The following is a 25,580-nucleotide window of genomic DNA, read 5'->3' on the forward strand; positions in this document are numbered from 1 at the left end:
ACAGATGGAAATTTTAGATGGGGAAAAAACTTTACAAGGACAAAAATAACTTTACAATTAAAAATTCTCTTATTATTTTGGATCTCTCTGACAACTCCTCAGATATTCATGGTTCTTGAATACAGAACAAGGCTGTAGCTTAGCTGAAATTACAAGATGTACTTGCCTCCATCAATGGAATAGTCTAGCAGCACGCCTTCCTTTCTGCAAGTTGGTCTATGGCATGTTGTCATGTTGTTTTCACTCCCAATTCTCCCCCAGTATTGTAGAAATCTAAAAGTAAATGTGTAAGTTTGCATCTCTTAAAGATCTGCACAAATTGAGATGTTTGTTTTCTGTTAGATGTGCTGAAAATGTTCAAAATGCCAGTATTTTTAAGCAAGTAACATCAATGTACAAGTAGAACAAAGGTTTTCAAAAACATTGCCTTGTAATTCCCATGGGAATGTCATGAAATTCAGCAAAGTCCTGCCCCTGGGAGGGACTAATCCCTTGCAGTGGTACCAAACGTGAGTTAATGAGGTGCCCTTGCAGCAATAAAGGGCATAAAAGAAGTTAAACTGAGGCAAGATGAGCGGAGGCCACTGAAGTGGTTGGGGCTGGAGCACGTGCCCTGCGAGGAGAGGCTGAGGGACCAGGGCTGGTTCAGCCTGGAGAAGATGGCTGGGACTTGGAGGCAGTAGTCATACATGGAAACAAGGGAGGGTCTGACTGGATATAATGGGCTGGGGGGATGGAAATTACTGTGAGGGTAACTCAACAGTGGAACAAGCTGTCCAGAGAGACTGTGGGATCTCTGTTCTTGGAGGTTGGAGTCTTGAAGACTCAATGGGTCAAAGCCTTGAGCAACCTGGTCTGAATTCAGTGTTGACCTGGCTTTGAACATGAGGTTGGACTGCACACTCCCCGAGGCACCTTCCTTCCTGAAAGGCTGTGTGATTCAGTGAGTTCTTGCTGAATTACAGAAGTGAGAGTGTGTGGCTTTATTAAAGCCATACAGCTAAGGGAAATGATGCTGAAGTTGTCTTCTACAACATGTCCTTAGGTCATCTAAACTGACATAATTCCATTGTTCTCCAGTTAAGTCATCCTTTTCTATAGCATGTGAGTGGAGTGGGTCTTGTATGGGCACCCAAGAGAGGGCAACCAGCAGAGGTTATGTTCTGAACTCAGTGGGGGACACAGCTGGTGTCCCCAGGGTGGAGACAGCGATGCCCGGGAGACTGCAGTATCTCGCCTCTTTGCAGGACAGGTATTGCTGACTTCAAGACATTTTTTGGGAAGGGGACCTGCTGCTTCCCTTCTGGTGGCCTAGGAATTCCCTGAGCTACAAGCTATGTCACCTGCTGCTTTGTCAGCATTTAACAGAGTTCCCCATTCAAATGACATGGAAACATGACCTACTTTGCCCCTCGCAGGTCCAGATCTTGAGTGACAGCCTGCCTCACAGTTGCACCTCCAAAATACAGAGTTGTGTCTTCTGCGAGAATCCCGCACTCAGTACAGGTATTTCCACCTTCCAAGGACATCCATAAATCTGGTTTAATTTCTTCATTGTCAAAGCGCTCTTTCAGGAAGGTCTGTAAGTAAGGTATTTAACGTAAACCACAGGTAATTATGATCATAATTAAACCTTTCTGATGACAACAGCTGGAACTGACCTAAACATGTTTGAAGGGCTCATGAACACTGTAAAAATTTTTTGCAGGGTGACTGAACATAATCACTTTTGGCTGAACATTTAACCTCTTGAACTGAATTGGCTAAATGTGAAAATATGTTAGGGCTAGATTTTAACATACATGAAAGGTAATCCAGCACAAAAAAATTTGCATGTGCAAATGAATGGGTCTGAATCATAACTGTGGTAATTTAAGGCTATGTGACACCACTCGTATGGGAGAAATTGCTATTCTGTATTTTTTCCCCAGCAAAACCAGTACTGCAATGAAATTTTAGGGTTGTTGTAGTGAATATGCATTTATGCAACTGTCTGCACAAATGTTTGCAGTGAAAACCATCTAGAATGTATCTCTGATTTCCACTTACCTCCAGGCATGCAGTAAAAGCAATGCCATGAGTGAAATCCTGGCGTTAAGGTGATAGTAGTAAAACTCCCCTAAAATTGCTAGTATTTTATCCCACATGTCCTTAATGTGAAGAATACATTACTAATGAAAAATTGCAAACAGGTAATGATATTTGTTCATGTAATTAGTATCCTAGATGAAAAGCAGAAGGTTATAATAATTCAAATTATGTGATAACTGAAAAGTTGGTTATATACTCTTTAGACAGAATACTGCTTAACCCGTTGTTTCTGTGGAGCATGTACCTATTCTGTTCTTACCTGATGTAGAAAAAAATGAGATGATAAACACTGCATTTTAAACTAATTTGGGGTTCCTTACGTATTCTTTTCTAAATATGTTAAGTTTTTAAAATATTTTAACTTTTAAATTAGCAATATCTAACTAGATTTCACTCCCTTGTTATAGGGTAACACTAATAACAGCTAAGTGAATTAATTTTATCTAATTTTATGTCATTTTCTTGTATTCCCCACTTCAGTAATCTCTTTCATGATAAAAACAATCTTTCTACAGGTCTCAATCAAATATAATCATATGTGCCAGGATGTTATAGATCATATAATGATGATCTAAGGATGATGATCAATGAACTTTGTCACAGCTTTATCGGACAGTGTTATTTGCAAAGGAACAAACCCATTCTTGGATACTGCAGTGATAGTTTTGTTAAAAAATGATAAAAGGGCTGAAAATGGATTTGAGTATCTTCAGGCTGACAGGAATCAAAGCTAAATTTCCAGTGGGATTGATCTCTTTCTCTCTCCGTCTCTCTTTCTCAACCAAATACATGGCAAAATTCACACTTTAAAACATGCAATAAAATTACCTTCAGTGTTTGGGTCAGATAGCAGTTTGGTCCCGAATACCCGGGATCACAGATGCATTGCTCTTTCAGGCAGTCTCCATGACCTCTACAGTTTTCCAGACAACCAGGGCCCAGATAGAAATTATCGATGGCCCACTGCATATCTGAGTATTTCTGGTAGAACCGAAACCTCACGGGACTAGATATAAAGGAATGAAGAAAAACAGACATATGTATAAAACAACTTTGCTCAATTGAAAAAGGGTGGGTGAAACACAATATACTTATAAGTGTACTATCCTCCAAGCTTCCACAAGTAATACCTGGCAGTATCTGTTGAAATTGATTTTATACATATCCATATTGTCTTCTTCACACAGGTACTACCTACGATATATGGACAGATCCAGACACTGCTCAAGCTGGAAAAAGCTATTCTGGCTTCTTGCAAGTGAATTTCAATTTTGGTTATACTTTCTGAGCAGATTACTCAATGAATATAAAAGATTTTAATTTTGCAGGAAAAGACAAATGGTTTGCATATGTGTGGACTGCTGCAGACAATAAGGGTAACTTTCCCACTCAGTAACATCATAAATCTACTCTCTAATTGACCACGGCTGTCTGAACAGAGCAGAACATGCTGTACTGGAGCAGACTGCGGAGAAAAAAGGATAACTTTGCTAGTTGTTCAGACCAAGAGTCATGGTCAATCTTGATTGATAGGAAATAAAATTATGCAGCATATGTAGTGAACATGAATGCTGCTAGTCTGCACTTTCTTTGAAAGAAAATGAACAGGCAGATGTATTTCCTGTTGTGTTTTTCAGAAGGTACTGAATCCAAGAAAAAATGATTAGTGAATTCACACTTACTTGCCCACAAGGTTTTCAGGCAGTGAGTAAGTTACTCTTTTCCATCCTTTTGTGGGAAAGAAGACAGATGGCTGTGAAACACTCCCAGAACATTTTGGATCGGCTGGTAAACACTGAGGTACTAAGTAACTCCAGCTAACACCAAAGTCAGTGGAATACTGTACGTGGACCTGATTTTGTGCAAGTTTTTCTGAGGTTTTGCATCCAACAGAAACCTAATAAAGAAGAGAGCATAAGTACATTAGAATTAATTGTGGTGGTGCTTACAGTTTAAAAAAAATATTTGAACCTGAAAACTGACTGCCAAATTTTGCTTGAAATGATGGCAGTAACAGTGCTTGTATGCTACCAGTCATCCACAGATCTCATCAATATTCCCAAGATTGAGAACATTCTGAGTTTCATTTTGTTCTACTTAGCTCACATTTCTGGTTTTCCAGGTTTTGACACTTGTGCCTTATACCCCAGCACCCCATAACTAATAAAGTTATTCTCCCGTCCCACACAACCTAAGATTTGAGTATTTGAATATAGAGGCAGCCACCCAGCTCGGTTATGTTAGGCAGACTGTCTTTATGGGAGAGATGTGCAGAAGGCTCTTACAGCTTCCATATGTTGCTGGGTTATTTATTTAATTTAGGTAAAGGGGTGTATGAAGGGCAGTTTGGGTGCAGGTTTGATGTGAATGCATGACAACATAGGAGTGGTGTGGACTACTTTGGAGCTGCTTTTCCCTCACCAAGCAGCTCTAACGAAATAGGCACCTTATATATGTGTAATATCCTTATTACACGATGTCCATACAACTGCTGTGCTGGAAGAGTGCATCACCTCTGAGAACAGCCTGTGGTATTAAAGCTGACCAACACGAAGTAGGCAGGAAAAATGAGGATGGCCTAATAATAACACTTTTCCCTGCAAGGAATGGCTCATGCGTAAGCCTATATATCTTCCTACCTCCTGAAAAATCTACTTAGACCTGGAGCAAAATGTGGTTTTGAATAATTATATTGCAGACAGAGATTTTACCTTGAACTGCATAATCCAGCCTTCTGTAGGAGTCAGGTCATGGGTGACTGCGTAGACCTCTCTGCCGTCATGGCTCCCGCAGATCATGACACCATCAGGAGAATCACAAAACCTCTCAATTGAGCAATCATCATGGAATAACCAGTGTTCATTCACTTGAAAAGAAATGGCAATGCCAGTAATATGCAATGACAATATAAATTAAAGAAAACAGGGAACAGTGTTAACCACTAAAGGTGATTCATGGCTTTATTTTTCAGCCTACGTGAGAATTATTTAGTATTGCCCCTGAGAACATCAGTACCCCATCTTTCCCATGTAAATATTTATTACATTTATCACATTTATTACTCAAAGCACCTCTTACTACTCTCTTACATAAGCATTATAGCATTATTTTTTCATGTTCAAGAAGTAAGGATCTGAGACTTACTCAAAACATAAACTTCTGTCACAGTGGACATTATGGGAGAACTTTTTAATGGATGTTGCCTACAGGTCTGCACAAAGGGTACCCCAGCACTGTTAGCTGTTAAGCCTTGCAAACAGCCAGAAATACATCCTCTACCAAGTTTTGTTGTAAAATGTAACTTAACTTCCCTAAAGAATGTTTTAAAAAGTTAGGAAATAGGAAACAGATACTCAGGTTAAGAAATATGCTTAGAATAACCTGGCACTTTTTAATCCTTTTTTCCTTCTTTGAAAAGAAATTAATCTTCTAAGTAAATTCATGCAGTAAAAAAGAGAAGTTACATTACATCTTTTCATTTTGCATTTTGTGAACTAAAACCAAAAGACAAGACCCCTGTAGTGATGGGATTGCCTGTGATATCCGTCACAGTGAGACAAAGATGCAGAGGCTCAGCAAGATTTGGAAATCTCTGCACTGACTTCTTGCTCTTTAATTCAGATCTGCGTGAAACCTTTACCTGTAGTTTTGTCTTCCATGAACATGTCAAAGGCGATCCTCCCGGTGGGCCCTGCGTCAGCAGGGGAGCGCTCATGCTGCGGCAGGGGAGCGCTGCTGAAGGTGTCCAGCATCACTGTTCTCTGGTCAGCTGAGCCGGAGATCAACACGTTGTCAATAGCCCAGTCATTCTGGTCCAGGCCATCGTGTTTAGGCTGCCACCAGCGGAAGCGTGTCCCAATGGTTTTGGCATCATAGGGAAGAAGGATGTTCACAAAACTGAAATAAAAAGTGGAAATTAGTTGTAGGAAAGCCGCAGGAGGAGGACACTTCTCAATGCTCTGTGCTGGGTGCTTTGACCAGGTCCATTCCCATTGTTTTCTAGAGTATGTGGAAGTTGGGAAAGAAGAAAAAGACCGGGTGATCTAGCCTATGTTCCCCTACAGGAGACTGCTGAAACAAAAGCCTTCCTGATCACTCCCAATGTCATCCCTGGGACAGGGGCTCAGAGCGAGGTGGGAAGGGCCAGCAGCCAGACTGTGGCATGGTTTGAGCAACCTCGCGTGCTCCAACTGTGCTTATGGGACCAAGTGCAATGGTCTAGACTAGCACTGTATGACCATAAGGTACTTATTAAGGGAAGTGTTAAGAAAGAGAACGTTGAAGTAAAATTAAGATTACTATTTTCAACCTGGAGCCATTCAGCAGATAGGAATGTTCCAGTACAATTTTCTTATTTCCATTACAACAGTAGATGATAGTACACTTAAATCTCTTGCCTAATTAAAGTGCTAGTCATTTCTTGGCGTGTTCAAATGAAATAACAAATAATGGGTCCCTCCCAGCCCCATTTTCTTTGAGTCTTTTAGATCAGTCAGTGAGGAAGAGGTCCACCCATATCTATGTATGATTTGAATCTCACAAATATCTGAAAATAGGGCTTGAGTGTATCCATTCTTTTGATGGATATCTGCAGAAATTCAGTTTCTCCTCTACACACAATTTTCTAACTAGTTCAAGCAATGACTTTCTGCTCTTGTCAGTAAGAAACTAGATTGCAAATTAAAGTATCTTAAAGAACAGGATGGACGTCATTACACTAGCTATTAATTTATCTTCCTGCAACCATTTACAAATCTACCAGACTGCTACAGACTCCTTACTACCCTTATATTGCTCGCCTAGCAGCTGCACAAATCCTGATGCTCCAGCACATGCACTAAGGCCATTTATAAATGCTTGCAGGACTGGACAGGCTGAACTCTTAAAGATCTGACATCCAAACCACAGCAGTAATATGTCCCACAGGTTCTTATGAAACATTCAAGACCACCTTACTTTAGTACAGAAAATTATATAGGCAGAAGAAGGTATCTACAAACCCGGGCTTGCTGAATTGATCATAGAAAATTTCCATTAAGAGGCTCCAGGTGATTCCGCCATTCACAGAATACTCCAGCAGCACTCCTTGGTTGCGGTTATTAGGAGTTATCAGACATCCATACATGAAATAAAACTGGATGAATTCTGCACTGGTGAGGTTCAAGTCCACTGTAACTAACATACGGCTGCAGCCCTTAAAAGCAATGAAAAAAACATGTTGGCTGGTGTTGGCTGGCAAAACTTATGAACATAAAAAGTGTTAGACTGTGCAGTCACTATTAATATAACTTCATGTTGTAAAACCTTCAAAATTGTAAAAAATTATAATAATTATAACAAAGGTAAAGCTACAACAGAACAATAAATATTCTTCCCTGAGGACATAATTTCAGTTATGTTCCATCTTAAAAATTCCTGTTGTGTATTCATACCCGTTGCTACTTGTACCTACAGCTTTACAAGATAAGTATCAAGAATTGTATTTGCCTTTCTTCTGAATACAAGAGTTACAAAAATCCATGCCTCCAGTGTAAAACACAAGGTTTTCCAGGCAGAGTTAATGAATCACTGATTATGCGCTAATGGCTCAATTTATGCAAACCATCAAACGGCACAGCAATTTTAATATGTGTGTTTTCCCATAATCCCTTATATATTTCACATTGCTTAGTCTATTAGTTAGTGGTGCCTGCTTAGTCCTACTGTAAGGGAGTGGAAATGTAATGCTTCTGTTTAATTTAGAAAACTTGCATCAGTTTGAACCTAGTTATAAATTTGCATGGAAGAGATCTATGAGCATAAGTTTTGCATGTTGCTAAAATACTATTTTTATAATCCTGAGCTTATCTGTAAGCAAATTCAGCAGCAGTCTGGGTTATATACCTACGTGTGTAGCTAAACCAGGAAATTTTACCCTGAGCTTACTCTGAAAAAAAACAACAATAAAATATGTGAAGGATGAGGCTACACATGGATGTATTTTCAAGGACCAAGTGCAGGTTATACACATGCAAATACCTCGTTATTAATTTACCTCTGTGGTCTGATTAGAAGCCACACCAAACTCTGGTCTCTGGAAGTTATAAGTGCTATGAGGAGGCTACTATGAGTGAGTGGAATTGAATGCCTACATATTTGGACTCTGCTTTAAGCTATCAGCCCCGCCTCCAAAGGCCCCTTCACGGCTCTTTTCAGGAGGCACACACACTATATCTCATTTTCCTGGCTACAGCATAGCCCAGAACACAGTATCTGCTTTCCTGGAGTGTTTCTGGCTGGCCCTAGTCTATAGGACCTGTCTGACTTTGACCTTCAGCTAGGCAAAGGATGTAAGGTTTTTTTATATGTTATTGTTGTGGTTTAACCCCAGTTGGCAACTAAGCACCACACGGCCACTCGCTCACCCTCCCCTGCCCCAGTGGGATGGGGGAGAGAATTGAGAAAAAAAGTAAAACCCATGGGTTGAGATAAAGACATTTCATAGGACAGCAGAGGAAGAGAAAGTAATAATAATAATAATGATAAAAGAATATGCAAAACAAGTGATGCACAGTGCAATTGCTCGCCACCTGCTGACCAACACCCAGCCAGTCCCCAAGCAGCGATCGCTGCCCCCCGGCCAACTCCCCCCAGTTTCTATACTGGGCATGACGCCATATGGTATGGAATAGCCCTTTGGCCAGTTTGGGTCAGCTGTCCTGGCTGTGCCCCCTCCCAGCTTCTTGTGTACCTGGCAGAGCTTGGGGAGCTGAAAAGCCCTTGACTAGTGTAAGCAATACTTAGCCACAACTAAAACATCAGTTGTGTTATCAACATTATGCTCATCCTAAATCCAAACCACAGTACTATGCCAGCTACTAGGAAGAAAATTAACTCTATCCCAGCTGAAACCAGGACAGTTATATGTTTAATATGTTATGCTGATATTTTTAACACCTTGCTATTTATTTAACTTTTAAAATCAGTCCCATTTATGCTGTCAAATGGAGTGAGTTGGCCCCTGTGCTGAACACACACCCCGCTGAAGTGAAGAGCCATCCCAGAGGCTACCGCCCCGCAGACCGTGCTCAGTTTGCCTCCGTTCACCGTCAGCCAGTTCTGGTTCGATGGCGAGCGATTGAAGTTATCTTTCAGTTGTGTTGGAAGGGGCGTCTCTGGCTCGTCGCAGTACAGCCCACCCCAGTGCTCATCGCAGCTGCAGAGGAAAACAAATGCAAACTTCAGCTGGCAAAGGCTCTGCACGGAGGTTTAATCAGGGCTATGTTATTCCACATTAAGTTGCCATCTTACTCCGTATAGAGGCTGTCTGCATCATTTACTAGAACACAACTGGTATATGGGGGTTTCAAACATCTGCCACTTTTTGTCATTAATATGAAACAAAAATGACTTTAGGAAGGCTAGTATTACGTATCATTCAAGCTGGTAATACAGAGTACACTCCAGCACAGAGTAAAATCCGTAAAATGCATTGTACTTGGATAGATAAACCTAAGAGAATGTGCCAAGCCTAAGAATGTCCTGTTAATGTTAAATTTTAAGTAAGTTTCTGTACAATTTTAGTGGCTGGGTACTTTCCTGTTGTTTCTTTATATAGTGCCCCCTTTTTTGCCTCTGAAAAGCCTTCTTATAATGTGTCAAAGATTGGATAATGGCACGGAAATGTGTTCTGCTACTATGCACATTTCACCAGGGGGATCGTGCCTTGGTACCTCAGTGCTGTCAGGACAGAGGACAACACAATAATATGTCTATTCTGCAGCAGAATATATTTCTAACAAACAGAGTCACAGTGCAGTCATACAACCATTCTCCCATTTCTGTTGCCATTTGTGGCTGGAAAAAAGCAATACATCCATCTGGAAGGTATTTCTCTGTTGCCAGACAGACAAATCTGGGGAGATCTGGTTTGTTGTTAGTTAGCTTTGCAGGGCTCTACGTGGGCTGTTACACAGACAGTTTGAGGCTCAAGCCAGTCTGTCTCCACTGGCAAACCCTACCGTAGACCAGAAGCATCAGGCCATCAAGCCAACACCAGTCCCAAGGCAAAATCTGGCCTTGTGAAGAACTGGCGTATAGCCTTCTGCTTAGTGGACATGTCCCACCTCCAGCCCAGCTCCTTTGCACCCAGTGCCAGGACGAGGGAATGGGGACAAAGCGTGAAACCCCTTTGGAATAAGGATGACATCTTCTGGGAAGCTCCAGGACTGTATGTTCCTAGAGGGGTATGCAAACTCAAGGGATCCCTTCTCCCTACCTGGTGTGAAGGCAGCCAAGATTCAGCACAGGCAGCAGCAGAGGCGATGCATTGCCACTGAGGAAAGGACCAGCAGCATTGCCCACGATGTGCGAGCCTGCAGAGGTCCGGCAGAGCCAACCCCTGCACTTACCCTTCCTTGTTATTTCTCTTCCCAAGTGGTCCCAGTGCCCTGCTCAGTTTTAACAGCAAAATCCACCTTCCTTTTAAAATTTGTATCAAAGTCTTTCCTGCAAGTTCGTTAAAATGACAAAGGAGGAGTGAAATGCTACAGCACTGGGCAGGACAGGGAACAAATGGCACTTACACACAGTTGTCTTGTGTGCACTTCCCATGGCCGCTGCACATGTCTATGCAGCCATCCCCAATATAGACGTTATCAATTGCCCACGTTTGCTGCTTATCGAAAGGAGCAGGCTGGTGCCAGCGGAAACGAGTTGCTTGAGACCTTTGGGAGAGAAAGAAAAACAGGAAGGTAATATTTCTAGCTATATTTCTAGCTAAGCTAATCTTTATTTTGACTGAAAGGAAACATCAGTCTTGAGGCTAGACTGCGTCTGGAAGATTTGTTTGATATCAGCACAACCCAGGGCTGAGTCCTGACAACAAGGTCCCTGAAAAGCCAGGAACAGCATGCCCACATTTTGAGAGCAGGACAAAGCACAGGTGCTTGGTAGCATACTGAGAGTGTGGGAGGTAGGAAAGGGACCGCCGGTGAGAGCAAAGCAAGTGGGCTGTAGTTGGTGCAGTAGAGAAGAGGGTGGGAAGAAGGTGATATGGCCAAAGGGAAGCTCAGACCAGTCATAACCATGTCCCAGGATGAATCAGCTTGAGGGATAGCTGGGAGCTGGATCAATCCAGAATCACCCAAATCCTCCAAGTTTCACCCTGAGCCTGAGTTTTATTGCTTCAGTTCAAGTCAACAAACTGACCCAGCTTTTTCTCTATGACTTCTCCCAACTATACTTAGGTAAGAGCAGCTCTAGGGAGTGGATTGGCTCCTAGGCAAGATGCTGCCATTTATAAATCCACAGGGGACAGGTGAGAGCACGCATGCAGGGCTTGCGGCGTGACCCTGGTTTTGCAGTTTCCTCCCTCCCCTCCATCCAGTGCTTGGCTGGAAATGTTAGAAACGATCTATGGTGTGATCCTGGCTCCTTCCAGTAAATCATTTTAATTTTGTTGATTAAAGGGGGCTTAGCTGCCTATTTAAACACCTTGCTTTGATGTAGCTATATGTGAATTAAGTGTCCCAGCTACCAAAATAGATGATGAAAACCTAGCCAAAACAGTCAGGGGACACCAAGCAACTATTCAGCTCATGCAGCAGTAGACACCTACATTTGAATAGCTGCAAGTAGATCAATTTCTGTAACTTTTCAAAAATCCCATTTTAAATTCAAACTAGTCCATGTTTTGCTGTACAGCACTAGATGGCAGCATTGAACTTTGTGTAGTCTCTCTTCTTTTGAAACTCAAAGAGAAATCACAATTATTGTAAACACCAAAACAAATAAACAGCAAAATCCCCCAAATTTATTCAGTGTAAAAATAGACCTTTTATGGTAAGGTCAATGTTATCCTATGAATCATTTCTTTGTAAACATGTTACACGAGGTGAATGAATAACAAGTTTATCCAAAGAGAAATCTACTGCTGTGCTGTCTAGCTGCTCACCAAATAGCATATTCAAAAAAAAAAAAAAGCATAAATTGTGAAGAAATCCTTTAGGAATAAAGACAAGAACCTATATCGTACACTGCCTGCTTTAGGTTTGGCACTTTAACAATTTATGGAGCTGATGCTCCTGGCAGAAACTTTGTATTTGCATTTGCATTTTAAGACCAGCTCTGAGTCTAAGTTAAAACTAAGTGTTCATTGCCTTCTACAGGCCAGAGGTTAGATAGCACTCTGGGGTACACGACCCCTAAAAGGCTCCATAAATATGGGTGCTGTGCACCAGACCAAGCTATTGATTATATAGCCTGCATGTCCCTAAAACATACAGGCACAAACAATTGGAGACAGACACCTGCTATTACACAGCTTGAAATAATAAAGCAGCATAAAAATTATATTGCATCTAGACTAAAGGGCCTATTAGCTGACTTTTCCTTATACTAAAGCTTAACCCTTGCTTGTGAGCTAAGGTTGTCATAACCTCTCTCATGCAATCCCTATCATAGTATCTCTGGGAAATGGTATTACTTGAGCCAACAAATACAATTATTGGATTGGACAGAAGAGCTATCTTTGCCACAGTAGGGCATCAGACTTCTTCTTTTGACATATACTGCTCAAAAACTTTCCAGTCTTAAAATCACAGTTATTTATAAACCTGACTTTATCTCAGGTGGTAGGTTCCTTTCAGGTCCAAATTCAATTGGTTTGGAACATCGTCCCCAGTCCTGATTTATCCTATTCAGCCCCAGAAAGCCCCTCCTGAACAAAAATTTACAGACTTTATACAAGAACTGTTGGGGTGATGGATTTTACAGACAATATGTAGTGAAGCAGTACAAAAGAGGAAGCAGAGGAGATTAATGCTGGCAACAGGTACTTAAAAAAGCACTATTACTTGATGTGAAGCACTGCACTGAAGATAGGGAAGAGTCTAGATGCCCCAAATGATTAGTAATAGACCATGGATTTTTCCACTACTAGTTTCAAAACATGTGGCAACTGTATAGGCGCTGTCAGTACAATTGCTGAAAAATAAATGTCTCCGTTTCCAGACTTGTCTGTGCATTAGCTGGCATCTTTCATAACAACCCTCTCAAACAAGCATAGGCTCTGCCTGTGCTGTGGTACTTCTGTGCCTGCAGTTAGCTCAGCCTATGCCTACGTGAGGAGACTGGGCTCAGCAACAGGAGCAAAGCTGTAGAGTCAAGTTGTGCTGAGAGCCTGATGTCCACGCTACCTGTGTTTGCAGGGCTTTACTTTGGGCTAGCTCTATGCCGGCTTTATCAGGCATGACTGTGCAGGGGACAGTCACAGCTATCACTGCAAAACAACACATCAAGAATGACACAAACTGGAAGGCTGAACTACCCAGCTGTCCCTAGATGGATCTTTTTGACAAACAAAAAAATCCAGCAGTTTTCGGGGCACTGTAGGGAACCTAAGGCAGCACTCCCAATAGCACTGTCAGTCCAAAACAGCCTCTTTCACTGCTACCTCCCAACAAATCCCACAATTTGTCTTCCCTCAAAGACAAAAGAATGTGGGAAAAGGAAGAGCAGATGAAAATGGGGCACCTGTAAAGACAATGATGAGAGCATCAAAGCTGAGAGAGACACAAAGGATACAAGGAATGTACAGAAAAACAAGAAGCCTGAAAAGTGCTACATGTAAAACACCAGCTCACAGCCAACAACAGCAAGCACAGGGTGCAGTGGGGATTCAGCCAGTCCAATTACCCACCAAAACAACCAGAATTTAGTGAGGCTGACAATAACATGAGATTCTTTAAAAAGTTCCCCCTGTCCCTCCCCAGGACAAGACAGACAAGCATTTCCTATCTTTAAATAACCAAAAAACGTAAACCCACATAGTAGCTTTGCAATTTTTATGCAAAGCAGGATGAGGTTTCATTATTCATATACTTATTTGTTGCTATATACATGGACCAAACAAAAATGGCAAAGTACAATTATTTTAATGCTGTAATGTATCATGCCTCAATACATAGTTATGCATTTAGATTTATTCTGCAGAAAACCAGAGGGAGATACCTAGTATAGGGAGGCAGAGGCAAAGTAACCCGGGTCCACTTGTTGAAAGTGTCCGAAATGAGAATTCTCTGGAGATGGTACTTGTTGCATTCCACATTAGTGGGAAGACAGTCTCTCAAAATCGGGTGCCAGGTCAGCCCAAGGTCCACTGAATATTCCAGTTCGATAGCTAAGGGTGGAAAGATGGTTAGTTACTTAATTTAGAGACTTATCCATAGGTCTACAATAAACTGGTAACCTCAGAGAGTGTTAGTCAGAAGTCTACGCTGACAAAATAACCACTCAAAACTTTTCAAACCCTTGTGTCAGAAGCACAAAGCTACCCTCTTCCATGGCAGTGCTGGAGGATATGTTACATGTTGCTGAGCAGGTATAGCTCAGGAGAAGGCTGCAGTAATCCTCCGCGTCCACCACCTAACTGGAGGGACCACAGGTGCAAAGACAAAGTCATCTGTCAAATCTCCAGGATTAAGTCAAGGCAATTTCTGTAGCTGCAGCATGTAAGAAAGTGATGTGACAGCATCATGACCAGTGACTTTTTTGTTTTTCAGGTTAAAAGATGAGATTCAGCTGGATGTAACCTTTGTCTAAGACAGAACACCACTCAAATTCAAACTTTTGTCTCTCTCACAATATGGTTTAGTCTCTCTTCCACCCCCCTCCAGACCAGCTCATTTCATTATCCAGCATAAACGATTTTAAATTGAGTTTGTTAGTCAGTGAGCTTGTTTTCATTCAAACACAGTCCAGCCACATTAAACTAATGTATTCATTTCTCAGCAAAAATCAGCAATTTCATTGTTTTGATGTTTATAGCTTTTAAACTTTTATTATGAAAAATAAAGGTTAGTCAAGCTCACTAAATACTTCAAGTTAAACTTTTATGCAGCCATTAAAAAGTAAATAATAATAGGCACAGAACTGTAACTTGAAGTAAATGTTCCAGCTGCCAGGCATTCTGGCTGTGTAAAACATGGAGCGTGTTTGCAGTGACAGGGGTGGTAAATCTGCGATCTTTTTTGATTACTACAGACCCATTTCTTCTACCCTCATGCACAGAGAATGACCTTAATCACCCAATCAGTCCTACTTGATGTCTAAGCACAGAAGACAGTGCTATAGAAATACAAGGACAAGTGGATACAAACAAGGGTAAGTGAGTTTTTAGTGTTAACTCTCCATCACCAAAAAGAAATGCTTTGCTCATCATGACCGGAAGCGTGATTAGGTAGTGTGCTGCCTAATTTAACAGTATATTAAGATAATGGTAAGTGTAGTAGACAAAGAAACAAAAAAAGAAGGAACTGTTTCTTTGCCAGTATATAGCTAAGCTGCCAAAACACTTTTAAACATAGCAGAGATGATCTTAGGATGCCTCAGTCTTTTTAATACCAAAAGAAAAAAAATATTGTTAAGCATGTCAGTAACATATCTCAGTTACTTCCATTGGCTTCAGAATAGCAAAATCAGAGAACCACTTCTCGAACTTCATGTAAAACTTTTTCCCATTTTTATGCAGAATTCTAGAGGAATAGTCAGCAACCCAGTCAATTAACACATGCTACATGCTGCAACATGTTGTGTTCTCCTCCTCATAAAAAAAATCTATACCGCAAAACCCTACGCTAAAAGAATGTAATTTAAGATGTACAAACAAGCATTCAAAAGCTAGGAAGACCTATTTCTTGTGCATCTTAAAATTCACATAATGAACCAATTGTTAATTTCCATGTGATGTTTATTAAGTGCAGAGCCTGTTTTTATTTATATGTGTATATGTATGTCTATGTCTGTATATATACATATATGGGTATAAAAGCATGCTCTGCACTGAATACACATCATATGGAAAAAAGGAAGCTAGGTAATTAAAAACTGCATCATTATGTGTATATGTATATATACACATATAGGTGCACATATCTATGCACACATTCATACACGCATAGAATCACAGAATCATTTAGTTTGGAAAAGACCTTTAAGGTCATGAAGTCCAGCCGTTAACCTGGCACTGCCAAGTCCACCACTAGACCATGTCCCTCAGCACCAGCATACATACATATATATACATGTTCATTATTTCACATGGACGATAGAAATTTTTGCAGTTGATGCTGGCTTAGCATGTGCCAGATGTATGCTGATGCAAATGATTTCTTAGTTATACAGATTCAAGTGAGATCTGAACTGAGACTTCACCAAAAATGCAAACCCACAAGCCAAGAAACATATGCTGGAAACACCCAGCTGCTTGTTATTAGAACCACAACATCACCCCAAGCAGTGGATACCATATACTGGTAAATGGATTTGAGTAAGACAGCTGTTAGTTTTTTTCTTAAATGAATTGAACTGCAACTGAAGTGCTTGGACGGAATAATATGCTTTAGTTTATCTTAGGCTTCAGACACCTAGAATAAAACCCCTGATATTACAATTCCTAACAGAAACATGCAGCTTTCTTTTGTTTCTCAGTTCTTGTTATAATGAATAACGGAACCAGAAAACAAGTGAACTTTCCTGTGCAGGAGAGGAAGGGCAGGATTTACTAAGAAGTCATTACCATAACAGGAGTCCGTGACAGAGCAGGATGCTGCAAAATCTATTTGCAAGAAAGAGTCTTGGTTGACAACGATGTCAGTGGTGACAACGTAGCGGGTGCTAGCTTTCTCAATGAACACTAGAGCATCCCCAGTAGAGCCACAGACGGGCATCTTTGTTCCACCAGGATGGAGCAGCCACTTTCTACTATCCAGTGTGGTGAAATCGTCTTCTAATACCGTATTGCCAGAGATGTTTCCTCCAATAAGAATCTGAAACATTAGGAAAGGAATTGTTATTGAAAAGAAAGTATGTCTAGAAGTCTTCACAAACATACACGTGACATAGCATCCTGGAGGAGGAAGAGATTTACTGATCTGTGCATATATATTCTGCTGGTCCAAAATGGACAAATTTACTTTGTAAAAAGTAAAAAGTTAGGTTATGAGGAAGGGGAATATCTTTTTCCTATAAGAGGGTCCTAAAGAGACTGGCTCAGCTATACAAATCTGAAGTTCAGGGAGGTGAACTCCATCCTGGACGAAGTAAAACTGCTCACAAAAATAAATGTTGGTAGGAGCAAAGTGACTAGGCTGTCATTTTTCCTACTGACTGTTCAGCTCTACTATCATCTGGTTCACTACTATCAGACTGCATCTGCTGAAAGAACTGGGGAAATAGTCTCAGTTTTGCCATTGAGTGTAAGACATCATCATTTTACTATTCAACAGCAAGCAAGGTAGAATTAATTTTCATTTGTTATTCTGAATTCAGGTTCTGATTGTTCTGAACTAATATAACTACATTCAGTGAAGATATAGGAATGAACGAATGAGGATTTTTTTCATTTTTAAATGGATGGATGGGAAGTAAAACTTTGTAACCACATCATTGAATGTGGCTGGGAGTTTGGTTTCTGGGTTTCTCCTAAGGACCTGAACTAACTCCTTTAAAAAAACCCATAAATATTTAAGCAAGTTGAACTTGGACAACCCAATAACACTACTTAGAGTGCAATCACTTTAGTACGGTTTCTTGAGATTTATACCAAGTCATACAAAGCAATATAATAATCTTTATAGAAGCAAATCTCAAATATGAAACAAAACTGTTTTCAAAATTAGAAGATGGATATAGATCGATGTTTTTCTATAGTTTTTCCTATTACATTCTACCAAGCCGATGACATATCTGGATAGATTTTAAATGAAGGTTTTTGAAGATTGAATTCAGACTTGCATGTTGCATGGTAAGGCCTTCTGTAATGTGAACCTGTGGCTTTACCCGTGTATGGGACTTCCCTAGCTCCAAAATGCGCGTTCAGTACCCTGCATGGAAACGGTGCATTAAAAACACAAGATTAGCAAAAAGTGATTGTGCTCTATTATTTTTCTAGATTATTATAGTTCTGGAATATCTTTATACAAAGCATTTTTGCTTGACTCAGTGAAATGACATATGCCAACAAAAGGGAATCATTAAGACTGAAAACAGTCTAAAGTTGTATTAGAAAAAAACAACCCAGAGGATTCCTTACCTGGTCGATTACCCAGGGACTGTAGAAATGCCCATTCTCAGATGGTTGCCACCAGCGAAGCCGAGTGGAGCTGGAACGGGCCTTCGAGGGAATTTCCAGGGCGATGTATCGTCCCACATTGCTGGAGTTACTGAAGAGAAACTCCTGGAGAAGGTTCCATGTAAGGCCCCCATTGAGCGAATACTGCAGCAGCACAGGCTGGCTCCTGGGGTCTGGCACCCCCTTGCCGCATCCCAGTCTCATGAAGAACTGCACAAATCTAACAGGGGGAGCAATTACTGGAAAGATTTCTTTTCTGCAACATCCTAGATAGCCAGCTAGAGAGACTTGGAGCTTGTTTATTGACTAGCCCCATGATTTCTTGCTGTAAGAGTCAGCTTTAGGAGACCTCATGATTTCCTTTTCAAAGCCTCCAGAATATAAATAGACAGACAGGTGGGGATGACAAAAATTCATTTTGCCTGTGTGCTGGTTTGTCAGGCAGAAGAGACTGAACAAAGCTGGTCATTTATGTTTGGAGCTTTTGTCTGCATGGCAGATGGTGTTGCAAATATCAGAAAAATAATCCTGGGTGAAGTTTTCATCCCTGTAGCCCATCAGTACAGATTTTAGTGGCAGAAAAGCAACGACGCCCTAAGTAGATCATAATTTGCTATGAATTTGCTGAAATGCTTAAATTCAAAGTAAGCATCCCAGTTTTCCATTGGCATAAAGTAGAGAAGGTCTGGACAGGAGAACAAAGTGTGTTTCACTTTCAGGGATCATTTTGTCCATTTAGTCAGCCTGGGAAATTTGTCTAAATCACAGTGCTTAAATGTGCTGGCTTCCCTGAAGCCAGCCCAAGCCACCCAGTGACACCAGCGCTTTCATCCCCTATTTAATCAGCTTCTCCAAAGCAGCACAGTAGACTCATATCAAACTGCAAAATTCTTCCTGTTAGCCGATGCTCATAAATAGCTCTACTAGGCACTTGGAGTGGAGGAAACCGCTCCTGTAATGATATTTACCAATGGGACTTGCAGGGATATTACAAGTATTAATTCATGTTTGCATAGCTTTTGCACAGCTTTAGTGTGTCGTATCTGTTCTAATTATTATTTCATTAGTGCTGCCTGGCTCATGGTTAAATGAAACAACGCAAAAGAAATTCTGTATCAAAAGTCTTGCTCTGGTTTGATCTGCAGGTAGATCTGCTGGGAGTGGAGGCTGCGGAGGTGCTGGGCAGACAAAGCTTCAATAAAACACCAGACCTGCAAGTCAATTAATTCTAGCCCTCGCTGTGACTCACGGTTGCTCTTGCTACTATATATAACTTCTTTTACTATAGATTATATCCACCTCCGTGTCCCAGACATAATGTATTGCTTGTGCTGTAAAGGAGCACTGGGGACCCTCATGGATCAACATATCAACTGTAATAGATTGGATTCACTGCTGGCTTTGTGCCTCCTCAGATTTACTCCGACATTCACCACATAATTCAAAGGAAATAAGCCCAGGTAACCTTGTCTCTGTCGAATCTGCTCTCTGTGGATTGCTATTCTTTTATCTGAATTTTTACCAATATGGTAATAACCCACTCAAATATAGGTAACATAACATGTAGCAGATTAAAAAGTTAAGTCATTTTAAATATCTCTCTTCTCCTCCCACAGATATTTTGCAAAGGCTCTGCCTATTTATAAATGGAAAAACAAAGTTTTCTTGTAGATCTAGTAACACTAAAATGGGTGGATATTCTTCTAGTAATTCAGAATTGAAAGGATTTGATCAGATGCAATACGTAAAATATGCTGTCCCTCCTGATATTTCATGCTGTGCAGTTTCAGCTACTGGTATCACCATGATCATAGAATCATAGAGTTGTTTAGGGTGGAAAAAGACCTTTAAGATCAAGTTCAACTTTTAACCTAACATTATTCCTGAAGCACCACATCCACACGGCTTTTAAATATGTCCAGGGATGGGGACTCAACCACTTCCCTGGGCAGCCTGTTCCAATGCCTGACAACCTGTTCCATGAAGAAATCTTTCCTAATGTCCAATCTAAACCACCCCTTGTGCAACTTGAGGTCATTTCCTCTTGTCCTATCACTTGTTACTTGGGAGAAGAGCCCAATACCCACCTCACTACAGCCTCCTTTCAGGTAGTTGTAGAGAGCGATAAGGTCTCCCCTCAGCCTCCTCTTCTCCAGGCTAAACAACCCCAGTTCCCTCAGCTGCTCCTCATAAGACCTGTGCTCCAGACCCTTCACCAGCTCCGTTGCTGTTCTTTGGACACGCTCCAGCACCTCAATGTCTTTCTTGTATTGAGGGGCCCAAAACTGAACACAGTATTTGAGGTCCAGCCTCACCAGTATATTGTCCCCTGTGTTAAATTCTTTAAAATATAGATGTCATACGAGTAGGTAGTGGCTTGCAGAGTCCACTTGCAATCTGCAGGTGGTGAGCGTGCTTTGCAGCACTGCCACCACTGCTCACCCGTGTACTTCAGGGGGTCTCAGAAGAAAAGGGGAGGTTTTAATATGACTACCGAGTCTAGTACCCTTTAAAAGATCTAATAGAAACACTGGTTCTCATCATTCCTGGCATAAATTGAAACCTCTGCCCAGATCTGTTGTACTTTGCAGGTGGCCAATAAAGTCAGCCTGGAAATTAAGAAGATCGCACTGCAATTACTTTAGGTTGCTAAAGAGCAGTCCCCAGCAACACTGCTGCAGTCTGCCTTGCTGTTCAGAAGAGAGCATACAGTTATTTGTTGATAACTGTTATTTTTCATAAGCATATACAAGATATTAAACATAGGGCTTTGTTTTCCTTTTACTAAGACAGAAGTAATTTATCTCCATATAACACCTGGAGGTCAATATATGCAAATCCAGCTACAGACTATCATGGAGAACAGATAAATGGTGGTACTTTGAACATGAGCAATAAGGAAAACATGTCATTTAGTCAAATGGAGCAACTTACAAGGTCTCTGGTATCTTTTGTTAAGCAATCTTTTAATTTCAGAATGGTCTAGGAAATTAGTGCAGAGTATTGATGTTTGTGTTTACCAAGTTCTGAAAAAAGTTTGCTGTGAGTAATCTCACAAATTCAGTACAAGGACCTCTAATACTACACCTCACTGAGGGTTAACTAATTGCTTATCTAAAAAATACAATGGCTAGAAAGTAGGCATCTTTATTGACTGTGGAGCTCTGCAATTAAACCATTATTTAAAGATTCAATGCTAATGAAGACAAGTCAAAAAGTGATAAAGTGCCTATTAAAACGTTTCCCACAGAACATTAGAGAGGAGTAGGGTGTTTACAAGAGACCAGTGGAGAAAAGTCTTGGAGAAAATGCAATCTCTCCAAAGTAATAATACAAGGATATAAGCTAAGATACTGAATAAATTAGAAAACAATGCCTATTTGTTAGCAAGCATGCAATTAGCATGTGGTTTAATTTATATTAATGTAATTTTTTTTAAATGTGGTTTTCTTAGTATGTCTCACTCATCAAATATCTCCTCTGCAGGCTGTAATGATGCAACATAGTCTCTAAATATACTAAAAATATTTGTTTCTCAATGGCTGTGCTCAGTGTAGCTGGTGACAGCTTGATGGGAATTTCTCAGTGAATTATTGGAAACAAATGTGCACAATAAGAAGAAAGTAAGCTTCAGAAATGAAGGAATTATGAGATGATGAATGTAAGAGTTATACTGGCAGCAGATGCTCCCGTTTCAGCAATGGCTTGTAATACACCAAACTGTAAGACAAGCAGAACATGTGATGTACAATCGATCTTTCACATTATGCATTTAAGAAATAAAAACTTGCATAAACTACTGAAGGTGTGGCATCAGATCCTGGAGTTCTTATTCAAGGAAAAAAGTAACATTTAAATGGTTAGTACCATTAAAGCTCAAGTTAAATTTAACTTAAAATAGTAACAGTGTTTAAAATGGAATATTTGCTAGAGTAAGGACCACAGAGTTTATCAGCGTGCCTTTACCACAGAAGTATCACATATGTATTATTCTTCAGTATATTATTTCTTCAGTGAAATCCTGAAAGAACTTTAAAACTGTTACCTGGCTTGTGACAAATCTAGGTCTCGAGTCATCAGCATACGTAAGCCTTCTTCATTAAAGAAGAGGTTGTTTCCTCCAGACATGATACCACATTTCCTTGATGGTTTTCCACCACTCACAAGCAGGAATCTATCAGACTCCAGCTGACCTGAATACACAGTAAATACATATTTATGATTTACTCTGAAGTGCTCCTACTGCAAGAGTACTATTTCCAGAGGAAGAGAGCTAAATTAAACATTACATGCAGAGTGAACAAATATTCAGTGTTTCCAATGCAATGTTTTCTAGAAAACTGTCACAAATCAAAACAAAATAAATAAAATAAACCCATAAGTGTGAAATTTGGGATCTTAGTCTCCAATTATTCACAGGATTTTCCACTTTTCTTCATTTTTCTTAAGATAACAATGAAGTACCCAGGTCTATAAAGAAACTTCAAGTACCATGTGGTAGCATGCAAGCAAGGGCTGGCAAAATTTAAAATGAACAGCAGCACCTATGAAGGGATGAGTTTGGTTCACAGATGCTGCTTTATTCAAAACGTGCTCTTCTTGCCATGCTTGCTAGCGGGGGAAACCTTGAGGTGGTTTTAGAGTTGTGTGTGTGGATGTTGTGTGTGCTCAGGCATGCATGAGGCTTTGAATTCCCTCCTGGCATCACTTGCTTGGGATCTGCCATGCCTACCGAGCGGTGGCCCTCACCGCTGAGACACATGGTCTGCTCTGAAATGATATTTGCCTTATTAAGGCCACTTAGATTTCCCTTGTAGTGAGAAACGACACAACCTTAAAGCCCTGTGTTGTTTGCCTCACTTTCACGTGTTCTGTCTGTGCTAAAGTCAAACCACCATCAATTTAGTCTAAAATTATTTTCTACTTGCAGTTTCAGGAAATTCTGTTTTGGTGAAGATTTTGTATTACAGCATTAACAGCTTCAGAAAGAGTCAGACACTCCAAACCAGACAACTGATAGCCATCAGACATTCACAAACCATGCTTGAGAATGACATCTAAACTACTTGGGTCATGGGAATAATCTCACAGCACAAATTAAATTCAGAAGCTGTAGAGGTGGGGAAGACTTTGCTGTTTCATCCCTCGGGCTCTGGGTTCCACTAAGACAGACAGGGATAATCCAGGCCAAAAACCGAGAAGAGATACCTTCAAAATCATCCTTAAGGAAGTCAGAGTTCTTGGTACTTATTTTGCAGGTTGGCCCAGAGTACCCGGGGTCGCAGATGCACTTTGTGCCATTGATACAGCTGCCATGCCCGTTGCACATCTCCTCACACTGTGGGCCGATGTACACGTTGTCAATGGCCCAAGTCACTGGCTGGGATCCAGCAGAGTAAAACCCTTGGTACCATCTGAACCTTGCCAACCTGAAAAAGGCATAAAGTGTGCTTACTTTAAATAATAGTTCCATCTTTTTCGTATTCCACATATATACCATACTATGTATAATATAGTGCTCTTTTTGTTGGAATTGGCTTGATAAATAGCTTAGTTCTAGAAACTGACTGCTGTATCTAATTCCTTCAATGCCTCATGTGTCTTTATGCTGACATTCTACCCAAGTACTGACAGAAATAAAAATAACATTATTCATTAGTTGTAATACCAAAACTGAATGATAGACTTGAAAATGGGAATTTAAATCTAACCACTCTTCTCTCCATCACTTGTGGGGAGGATGAATGGCCATGGTCTGATGGATTTCCTTCTGCTTTGCTGTGCAGTGTCTGGGTCAGACCTGGCCACTTTCACCCTCTCCAGGAGAATGAAATCCTACTTCAGGTTGCCACCCTGCCCCCAGGGAGACCACCTGTGGAACTGGGGTGGTAAGTTCTCACCCTCAGTTACATGGAAAGAAAACATCATCTGCCATGTCACCAGGTATTCAGCTTGCTTTCAGGCAGCTTAATCTTAAACCAGACTGATATTGCAAGTTGTTAATTTAAACTATATTCTCCTTTGGGTGCTGTTCTGTTGTTTGTAATTTGCTTCCTAAGTGCTCCTTGCATCAATGCTACATGTAAAGAGGAATCGACTGGGGAAGGAGGGAAAATAAACCAAGCACAGGAAAAACATTTGAGAGGCTAATTTTATTCCCCAGTGAGAAAACATTTTAAAGGAGGAAGGAAACCAGAAGAGTGAGAAGGGGAAAGCACTTAATTGCATTGCATGTTTAATGTGTCTTGTTAGAGATATCTAAATGCAGCAGGTGAATCAATAGCACAGGTAGCTGACAAGTTTTTTTGTCTTGAAAGGAATTTTTATGAGGGGATTCAGGTGATAAGGGGCAGCTAATGCGTGCGGACATCACTAACTGTTTCAAGAAAGATACCCAAGAACCAGAGTCCTGCTAGAAGTCAAAAACATTGATTTTAGTGCGCCCTTGGGTGTGAGGGCTGGAGGTGTTGTAAGGTTCTCTTCAGAGGAGCCCCATGGGCAAGATTCGTTCCACCCCTGAGGCATGTCAGCTCCTTCTCTCAGGCGTGGGTGAAGCGTGACTCGTGTCTGAAGCAGAGTGAAATACCTGTCTTGCTGAAGTCGATAAGTGTTTATGCACTGACTCAACAGGCCCTGGGCTTTTCCTTCAGGACATAGCTGGAATACTAATTCATAGTTACAGCTATCTGCTGAGAACATGTATTCATTTCCAAAATAACATACATAGCGGAAATAACTAAAAATGTCTTCATCTTCATTTAAATATAGTGACTTGACACTTTGGGGATGAAATGGCTGGGGTTTTTTTTAGAATTACACAAGGAGTCAAGTTTGGAGTTTTTTTCTTGTCATTCCACTGGATTCTGGTGGAGAAAATCCCCCTTCAGCCCTGTGGACTGAGAATTTCATGTCACCAAATGCTCCATGGAAGCAGTCTGCTGCTGAGTTTGGCTGGCTATCAGCAATTGGCTTCTGGCCTGGTGTGTTGGGGAATGAATAGGAGGGAAAGCAGGCAAATGGGACAGAAACACTCAGGAACAGAGGACTACATTGAAATAACTGGAAGGTTTAAATGAATTACGAGTCTGCTAGGTCAAAATTTTCATTTGGAGGGATGCATTGGTAGTTGGGTAAAGGGTCAAATAATTCTTATGGGCAAAACCAGAAGGACAAATAAGCTGCTGCAGGAGATGGTTACCTATTCCATGCTTGAAATGTTAACTGTCATAAACCAAAAAATTCAAGTTTAAAATTTAAACATTTTCTTAAATTATTAAACATCCAGGCTTTCCAAACTTGGTTCTCATCTCTTATATAGGTCTTTTCATACTTTTAGAGGCACATGTGGGGACACTTATTTATGGAGGGCCCACTGCAT

General features: G+C 40.7%; 1 protein-coding gene across 1 annotated transcript in view; it reads right to left on the reverse strand.

The window, feature by feature from the left end:
- The window catches only part of RELN (reelin), a 304,962-nt gene that overhangs the window by 17,685 nt on the left and 261,697 nt on the right, over positions 1–25,580 (reverse strand). Inside the window, exons 42-55 of the mRNA XM_075728102.1 lie at positions 23,411–23,631; positions 22,248–22,395; positions 18,164–18,422; positions 16,649–16,898; positions 14,083–14,251; positions 10,656–10,796; positions 9,109–9,286; positions 7,092–7,285; positions 5,732–5,988; positions 4,803–4,957; positions 3,774–3,988; positions 2,920–3,097; positions 1,405–1,580; positions 167–273 (exon numbers count right to left, since the gene is read on the reverse strand). Of these exons, the coding sequence (XP_075584217.1) occupies positions 167–273; positions 1,405–1,580; positions 2,920–3,097; positions 3,774–3,988; positions 4,803–4,957; positions 5,732–5,988; positions 7,092–7,285; positions 9,109–9,286; positions 10,656–10,796; positions 14,083–14,251; positions 16,649–16,898; positions 18,164–18,422; positions 22,248–22,395; positions 23,411–23,631 (2,648 nt within the window). The remainder of the gene's footprint in view (positions 1–166; positions 274–1,404; positions 1,581–2,919; positions 3,098–3,773; positions 3,989–4,802; positions 4,958–5,731; positions 5,989–7,091; positions 7,286–9,108; positions 9,287–10,655; positions 10,797–14,082; positions 14,252–16,648; positions 16,899–18,163; positions 18,423–22,247; positions 22,396–23,410; positions 23,632–25,580) is intronic.

Source organism: Pelecanus crispus, chromosome 1, assembly GCF_030463565.1.
Source record: "Pelecanus crispus isolate bPelCri1 chromosome 1, bPelCri1.pri, whole genome shotgun sequence".
Lineage (NCBI taxonomy): Eukaryota > Metazoa > Chordata > Aves > Pelecaniformes > Pelecanidae > Pelecanus > Pelecanus crispus.